At 39.0% G+C, this 9,204-nt stretch overlaps 1 protein-coding gene across 1 annotated transcript; it reads left to right on the top strand.

Annotated features, from left to right (window-relative positions):
* The first annotated feature begins 1,279 nt into the window (after nt 1-1,279).
* ostm1 (osteoclastogenesis associated transmembrane protein 1) lies at nt 1,280-5,968 on the top strand. The gene is made up of 6 exons (XM_030721532.1): nt 1,280-1,700; nt 1,964-2,078; nt 2,933-3,030; nt 3,124-3,234; nt 3,791-3,956; nt 5,328-5,968. Exons 1-6 carry the CDS (start codon nt 1,353-1,355, stop codon nt 5,381-5,383), a joined length of 894 nt encoding a protein of 297 aa, XP_030577392.1. The 5' UTR covers nt 1,280-1,352; the 3' UTR covers nt 5,384-5,968.
* The last annotated feature ends 3,236 nt before the right edge of the window (nt 5,969-9,204 follow it).

The following is a 9,204-nucleotide window of genomic DNA, read 5'->3' as shown; positions in this document are numbered from 1 at the left end:
TTTTTGACAATTATCACAATCAGGATTGGAGCCCAGATCGTTTACCTTGACTCCGTGATTATTTGCCTCGCGCCGAGCGCACGTTGCAAAATTGTATGGTGTCAAAACCCCGCAAATAATGAGGAGACCAGGAGGACAGGCTATCTCTTTCCAACAGGGAAGCACACTGCCACCTCCCCATTACTCAAAGCGTGGACAGTGACCTACAGTAAAGACTACATTGCAGTAGAAATGCCAGCTCTTGTCTTTTTGTGGAAACATATGCAATAGATTCCATTACGTATGGGGAACTTGCCTTCAAGGAAAAATGTGTACAATCACTGGGTTAAAGAAATCACTTATATCAACTTTGTGTTTTGCTGTCAACCTTACCTCTAAATATGTGGACTTTTTTTTTGCTTTGGCTGGCTCAGCATAATTTAAAATGCCTCTGTCCTGACTAACTGCCCCATAAAGCGTTGGCTGAAAATCAAACTGTTGCACAGATGATGTCAACAGGTTTGCATAAATGACAAGGAGCAACGTCAGGAAGTACCAGTAACATTTTGCCCAGTTCTGATGCCCCTCTGCCATCAAAACATCTCAGAAAATGTGCTCATTTTCATCAGTGGAATGTAAAATGGCCGAGTAAATATTGGCAGGGGTAAAATTCAGTTCACAAGGAAAATGTATACTGCATAAAAAGTTAGAACCATGAACCTTTTTTTTCTTACAAAAGTATGTAACAACCATGTACAACTTCCTGTCGGAAGAGGAAGCTTATATATATATATATATATATATATATATATATATATATATATATATATAGAGAGAGAGAGAGAGAGAGAGAGAGAGAGAGCGATAGCAGGTTCATCTAATCACAAATATCTAGGAGAAAAAAAAATGGATCACAGGAGCTCAGGTCTCAGGAAGTTAAAGTGTATATATATTTTTTCCAACTGGAAGCTACCAATGAGAGTAGCTATTTTTTTCTTAATTTAAATTCGAATTGAAACATTTGCATAAGTAATCAGGGGGGATGGGCTGATACGGCTGGTATGCTTAGTGAAAGCAGAAAAGAAATGAGCATGTGTGAAATATCAGCCTCATGAGAGAACTGAGCTTTGAAAAGCTATGCCTTAAGAGTATAATATAACTTAAATAGTATAAAACTAAAAGGATATAAGTTTAAAATAAAAAAATAGCTTGTAACATAACGTCAAACGTTACACTGTAACTTCCAAAATACTGTACATGCCGTAGACTGTGACGCGCTCTCGCGAGATTTTAGAGTCACATGATAAACGAGGAAGTCATGGGTTGTTCAGAGTAAAAGCTAGAGAGCTTCCTCAGCTTTGTTTTTTTCAGCCATGTTGCCGTATAAACTCGATTTGTTTTTTGTATTCTTAGTGATAAATGTTTTTAACGCTTCGGAATCAGCGGACAAACTGGAAGCAGTCCCGTCTTTGAGCGCCGTCAGCTCCCCCGTGTTTAAGCCTTCTGAGACCCCTGTATTCTCCTTCAGTGTGCTGTCTTCCTTCCCAGAGGACCTGGAGATCAGTGACTACTGCAGCGAGCTGCTCCACATATTCGGTCAGCGGTACGTGGCCTATGCCAACTGCTTGGTGCCTGCTGCTCGACCCGTCAAAGTATGTCAGAGCTGTTTCTCCACTTACAGCAGTCTCAATGAAAGCTACGTGAACATCTCGTCAGACAAGGTACGGGCTAAAGCCACTTTCTGTGTTTTACTTTGCGTTGGTAAGCTGTCTCCAGTGTTGTCTGTGCGAGGACGGTCCTCCTCACGCGCAGTCACGAGTCTTGTGATGAGATGACTGTTTGCTGGTGCCGGATTTGAGGAAACAAGCTTAATCCTTGCAAAATTAGTGAAACATCTTTGTTGATATGTTGAGATGGAGTAGAAACGCATGTAGCACAGGAGGTAACCGAGGAGTACTTTTTAAAATGTCACCTGTCTCCTTAGATGGGTCCTGGTAATGTGAGCTGCAGGGACAGCCTTCTGCGCAGTGATCGGTTGATGTTGGTTTTCCAGCTGTACAGCTATCTGGGAGCTCTCTGGGACGAGTCCAAGTGTGCCAGTAAGTCTTCTTCAGGAGTATAAAACACAGTGTTTACTATCAGATCTATACTGCTCAGGATTTCTGAATTTCTGTGAACTTCTAACTAACACAGTCAGAAGTTTGCTTTGGGGGCCTTTAGTGAGAGTAAACAGCAGATATGCAGAGCTCAGAAACATGTGATTTTCATTTTATTGGTTGAACATTCCAGCTTTCATCATAGCTTGGGAGAACCAGAGCCGGTTGTGACTTGATATAATCTAATCAAACATGGTTGACTTTCACTCTGATTTCTTCTATTGGGAAAATACAAGGGCATGTTGGTAGTTATTTCCTCTATTAAGATTAGTTTATTTAGAAAGTGTCATAAAATGTGCACTATAAGTATTTTCACAAGACAAATTTTCCTCCAACCAACACCAAAAAAATGAAATGCAGAAAGTCTCGCTTAATATTAAAGGCAACAATGAAGGGAGAAAAACAAGGCACTCCACCTTCAGATAAAGTTTACACAAGACTTCTTGGATTTGGTTTTTGGATCTTTTTTCTTCCCCCACGAAAGAGCACCTCAGGCATGAAACACTTACTCTTTTCTAAAAAGACAGTTAGCTATCACTTTAAAAAAAAAAAAAAAAAAAGGAAAGAAAAGCAGCAAATCTTTACAAGTAACATGCAGGTACAAGTGTATTTTTTTTTCTTGGGAAATCAGCTTTATTCATCAGTTGTTTTGTTTTTCAGATGTTTAGCAGAATGCAGGGGCTGCAAACTCACTTAAACTCGGTTCAAGTCTAAAGTCAAAGGGAGGAAAATAATTGATAATATCTCCAGAAATTACCATAAAGCATCTTATATGTCTTTTATTCCGTGTTCTGCAGACTGTTTAACTAAAGGCTTCCAGGGCCTGACCAATGACACGCTGGTCTTCATGGCTACTCTCAATCAAACTCTGACCTGTTTTGAAAAGTATCAACAGGTACGTAGTGAGTTGGGCAATGATGTCTCTCTGTCTCCCATGAGTTTAAGTTCTGACGTTAGACTGTTGCCGTTTACCTGTTTTCCTGCACAGGGGAACCACACGGAGCTGTGCAAAAACTGTAAGACTGCATATGGGAGCCTGAATGCACTATACAGCCAAATGGAAAAGAGCAATACTCTGTGTATTGACATAGAGGATGCGGTATGTATGCTAGATATCAATGGAGAGTTAGCCCGAGAGGTCTCATTTCATCTTTAGCTGGTGACAAGATGATGTTGTCAGTGTTTGTGCCACTTCCCCAACTTTTGGGGAAGTGACACAAAATTTTACTCAAACTGTAGTAGCAAGTGTAACATGCAAATAGCACAGAAGATAGTACAATGATTATCAACTGTGTGTTATACATCTTCCCTGCAAGCTATGGTTGAAAGCTTTGGAAAGAAGAAATTGTGTTAGGATGCTTTTCTGGTTTTTGTTAGTTATACAGAAATACTCATATTCATAATATTTTATTAAAAGCATGTGAGGAGAAATCTATGTAAACAGAAAAGTACAGTATTTATAGTTTGTTAATAAAGTTTAGATTTTAGCCTTGATTTATTAATATGATGCTTTTTTTTTTAATGGTATCTTCTTGAATGGTAGCTGTTTGTTTCAGATGAATGGCAAATAGACCCAGAAACCTAAGAGGGTTGAGTCCAGACTTATACTGTACTGTTGCTGTAGTCAGCTGAAGTTTGGTGCTGCCTTGTTTCAGATGAATATGACCCGCAGACTGTGGAGTACAAAATTCAATTGTTCCTTCACCCATGAAGAGAATGTGCCTGTCATCGCTGTGTCCAGCTTCATGCTCTTTCTGCCCATCATCTTCTACTTGAGCAGCTTCCTTCACTCTGAACAAAAGAAACGCAAGCTCATACACCGTGAGTAACCAGCTTAATTCGTCCATTGTCAAACACAGAGATTTTTTTTGACAGGGTTTTTTAGGGATTCGGGGTCTTTGTAGAGGGGAGGGACTTGACTAACTCTGATATTGGGGTTTGGCATTAGATCATACAGAGTTTGAGGATTTCTTTTATGTGTGGAAGGGTGGATGGTAGCTGTGAAGTGTTTAAGGGCGTTTCTCAAGACTCAAACATATTTAAGGCGGTGGCTATGGGAGGGATCTGTGGAAAAGCAATGAGAAATACTAAAAAAATATGAGACACTGTGCCACAAGCGAATTTAGGAGATGGTGATATGCAGGTTAAAACTGTGCAGTGTGAAATTCTTTTAATGCTTGGGCAACATTTTTGCAAATTAATTATTAATTATGACAATTTTAGAGGTGCCGTTTATGTGCTTATCTCTCAAACTCACATCTCCTTCTCAACAAAACCTAAAACCCCAGGTGGAGATAATGGGTCTCTTATCAACTTTCTGCTTCAGGATCTGTGCCCGCTCACATAAAAATGGGCGTGTCATGGGTCATATGACTCTTCCTCCACACAAAATGACTAAAAAGGAACTAACACGAGTGCTGCCTGCTCCAGTGGGGAGATGATTAAAAATCTCTAAAGAACATGAAATGCAACAGTGTTGCAAATAAGAGAAGAGATTAATGCTGCAGAAAATAGTTAATCTTGTGATTTATCGTACAGAGCAGTAAAATATTTTAATTCAAGTTAATTATGTTATTGCTGCTGTACCTTGCTCTCACTGCTCTTAAACTTAGAACTGGATACATTTAAATATTCAAATTTACTGCTCCAATAAAGGAGATTTGGAAACCACTTTAGTTTTTCAGCAGATCAAAGTTAAATGAATTTTATTAATTGAACAGGTATTCTTGGTGTGTGTTCTGTGTTCTAGCAATTCCAGCAGTGTAAAAGAGGCTTAGCAGCAGATTAGAAACCAGTATAAACTTTATGCATTTTCTGCATCACCAAATTTGGTGTCAGTGCATCACACAGTTTGTGCTTCATTTAGAGGTTTTTATTAAGGTAAGGCTTAACAAGTTGCACATATAAAACACATTCCCCCTGCAGCAAATCTATATTGTGCTTAAAACATGCTGTAAATAAAAGAATCAATGAAAATGTGGCACTTCGAGATGTGACACAGAAAACTCTGGCCGACATAGATCGCTGAGCCATTTTTCTCATTTGATAGTACACCCCTCTGTGTCTGACAACAGCTGATGCACAAAACATTGTAAATGACTTCATGAACACTAGTTGCCAGCATAGCTTAGAGGTGAAGCAGCCAGTGCTTCTGATTCTTTCTGCAAAGTAATGTCCGTTTTCTCTTTGCAGCCAGGAGAGCGAAGTCATCCGCGAGTCTGATGAACATTCAGGACAAACTGAGCTGAGGAGGACACACCTGACTGGAATAGAGTGTTGATTTGTGGGAGTACCTTTGTCTTCTCACTGCCTTGTGCCTGAAATTTGACCAACCTTCACGAATTTGAAGGACCTAACTGCAGCCTGCTCTCGCTGTTTTTAGCAGGCTGTGATACCAAACAATATCAAGAGGAACTGAAGGATCTGAACAAATGCAATGCTTTTTTCTTATTGCACTAAATGGACTTTGGATACATAAAAGTTATAGCTTTTGCATCCTTTTAGTAAATTTGCTTGGGACACATGCAAAATGTACATTTACAGAAGTTGCTCAGAGGCTGTTGAATCCACAGTTAGACCGTATTTAGATTCTTTGTTTTGTAAAGTTGAACATTTATGGATCTCCATAAAACAGAAATAAGTTCACACGTTCATTTTTGAACTTGAAATCACACGGCTGCTCGTGTTGCTAGGTATGCTCTTAATCCACAGGCAGCGCTGGCTTCTCCTTCCTTTTTAACTCGTTAACAATCTCCACGTTGTTCACTGTAGTCTGCTGTTACTGGAGTGAGTGAGTGGCTTGAATGTAGTGTGTGTGTGTGTGTGTGTGTGTGTGTGTGTGTGTGTGTGTGTGTGTGTGTGTGTGTGTGTGTGTGTGTGTGTGTGTGCGTGCGTGCGTGTGTGCGTGCCTGGATGTGCTCTATTTATGGATTGAGAAATGGGTTTTCTGCCTCTAATGTATGTCCAGAAGAGAGCTACAAAAAAGAAGCACTTGATGTCCATTACTGGTGATGTATCTGCTGTAAGAAGGGGTGGGGGTGCACATCAGCGGGGAGGGGAGTAAATAAAGACATAACACACATAATGGAAGAGCACTCCACAGGACCACGCTGTGATGTTACCTGTTTTCTAGTTGGTATTTTTTGTGTGGTTGCATAAAGCTTTTAATGTGTTTTGTTGTCATTTTCCCACTGATGTTTAACTTAATTCGTTAACGGGTTTCTGACTGCTCATGATAGCGAATTGATGAACTTGCTGTGAAGTAATGTACACCTTAATTTCGAATGCATAAGCCCAAATAAATTCATATCACAAACATGGTACAGATGGTTGTAGAGTAATTTAACTACAAATACTTTAATTTAAAAGTTTAATCAGGTATAAGAAGGTATTTATAGTTTTTCCATCTTGAGGATTTCATTTCCAAATATTAGTAAACCTTGAATTTACTCGTAACAGACCATCACTCTTCTTTTTTTTTTTTTTTTTTTTTTGCATGATGCTGGTGCAGAACCTTCCATTGGGCTACTTTTATTTTGCAGCATGTGTACTTTCAGCTCAGTAAGGGATCTAAAAAAAGGAGCAGCTGTGACACAAGTTACATTATGCCTAATGAGCACAACTTTGCGCTGTGGTTAAAGCCGTTTCTTCACACAGGAGTGGCCCTTGTTCTAAGGTTACGTGGCCTTGTGTTTCTTGCAACGCGGCTTTTTCCTCCGTCATTAGCAGCTAATCTAAACGTGGGATAAAGATACTTGGCCGAATAATCGCAGCAACACATCCGTTAAACTCCTTTGGCTTTTTGGTATTATGGAGTAGAGCCACTGCTGCTGGCCATCAGCGGCTCAAGAGCATTACGGAGATTCTGAGTCATATGGTCCGGTTGCGGCCAGCAGAGCGGCTAAAAAGCACGGGGGGCCTTTTGTGATTCGCGCTCCGGGTCCGGAGCTCAAGAATGACAGCTTTGATTCCCGTTAAGCCTCGTAGCTTTTCGGAGGCGTACCGGGGCTGAAAGTCAAGAAATGGACCGGAGGCTGCCACGTGAAGGTGAAGACCGATGGAAAAGCTGAACTTGTGTACTCAGAGAGCTGGGCCCGACTACCCACTCAGCTGGAAGTACAAAAACTCAGAAGAATGCAAACGCTGGAGAAACGGAGGACACCACCAGATACCCGCTTATTGTTTTGGAGTGTCGCTGTCATAGATGTCTTCAAATGATTTGTGTACTATACAATGACCCCGCATAACCTTTAACTGTAACTTTGTCCACACATCTGCTATAGTTTCACCCCTCTGCGCAGGCGCCATAACACACACACACACACACACACACATATATATATATATATATATATATATATATATATATATATATATATATATATATATATATATATATATATATACACACCAATCTTTATAATGAAACTGCAAAGTTCACCCTCAAACACTGGTTTAGAGGATTAATAGCCACTTTCTAAACCTATAAATATATTAAGCCTCATACATTGTTCTCTTAAAATGTCCATATCAGTGGATTCAGTATGTTTCAAATGATGTATTGTTAATAATTACGAAAAACCCTATACATAGACATTGTAATCTGCAGCAAAGTAGGGTTTCTGTATGGAACTTTTGTGGAGGCGGCCTTTTATTTTATAAAAAGTATTATATATGCTGTTGAAGCTTTTGTAACATGATCTGAACTACAAAGTAACTAACACGGGGCTACCTCCAAACTGTGGTATATGTAAATTTATTGACTTTCCACCCTAGACGAGGTCCATGTCCTAATCTTACATCATGTCTTGCATAAATCTAAATAAGGCTAACAAACAAATGCCTTTGAACACTGGAAAGGGAAAGTGTGCATGTGTGCAGATGCATTTACAGCAAAATAAATTACAATTAATATATTAAGAAAGCTCAGTATAAGTAGACTTCACATTTACACCTTGGATCGGCATGTTGAATAGGATTAGGATCAAAACAGATCTACCATGAAGCACTAGGTGCTGTAAAGTGCCTTGCCCGGTGTCTGTGTTTTGGGAAGGAGCAATACCGGGTGTTTTTTTTTTTTTATCTACAACCTTATTTCGCTGGCTCTGCATCTGAAAAAACATAGTGTTTTTGCGATGTGTGAGTGTTAACAGGCTTAATTCCCTCATCTTTGGTGCCTCATGCTTCACCTTGAGAGGCAGAAGTGGTTTAGGTTATCAGTCTGCTTTGGAGTCTTTATTGTCACTGTGTAAAAGATGAAGGGGTTTTATTTACCTGCAAAAAGAATATTTTAATTTTATCTGATGTGTCAAAATCGTTTTTTTGTTTTTTTTTTTTTTGTCACTGGCATTTATGTTAAACTGCAACGATGGAGACAGCCCATTCACACTCCTGTTGAACTGTCTGCAGCACAGAAAAAAAAAAAAAAAAAATCAATCCTGCAGCAATTATGGTCTAATGCCACGCAAAATTATTGTTCGCCTAATCCACTCACAAAGGGCTTTGATTTTTAAAAAATGACTGTGAGAATAATTCTGCTGTAAGTGTGATGGTTTATGAGAAGGAAATTAAAATGATTTTGTGAAGTGACTCATATTCTCGAGTGCGTGGTCCAGCTCTTTCAAGAGTCACAAAAAGAACTGAGGTACAATGAAAAACTTATGTTAAAGCAAGTAGTGACGTTTCTGTGTATTTACACAGAAATAAACAATTTTACATTTAAAGAAGTTAAAAACATGTCATTTATGACTTTTGTGCAACAGTCCTAGATGTAAGGAGTCATCAGGGGATAACTAAACAGCCTTTAATAACTGTTATTTCAGAGTAAAAACACGCAGAATTTGATCCTATATAAGTTTTTATTCCAAAATAGATTCCAAATGTTTGAATAAATGTAGTATTATCTGCTGATATCAACAAGTTTACAATAATCTGAAACAATAGTCACAATTTTTTAATGTCAGTAAAACTGATATTTTAATGAATCTCTACCCTTGAGCTACCATCTCCTTTTTTTTAGGTGACTTATCTGAGGTTCATCAGTGGGGAAAAAATGTGAAATGTTTTAACT

Source organism: Archocentrus centrarchus, chromosome 24 (genome assembly GCF_007364275.1).
Source record: "Archocentrus centrarchus isolate MPI-CPG fArcCen1 chromosome 24, fArcCen1, whole genome shotgun sequence".
Classification (NCBI taxonomy): domain Eukaryota; kingdom Metazoa; phylum Chordata; class Actinopteri; order Cichliformes; family Cichlidae; genus Archocentrus; species Archocentrus centrarchus.
This window is presented reverse-complemented; position numbering and strand designations above follow the sequence as displayed.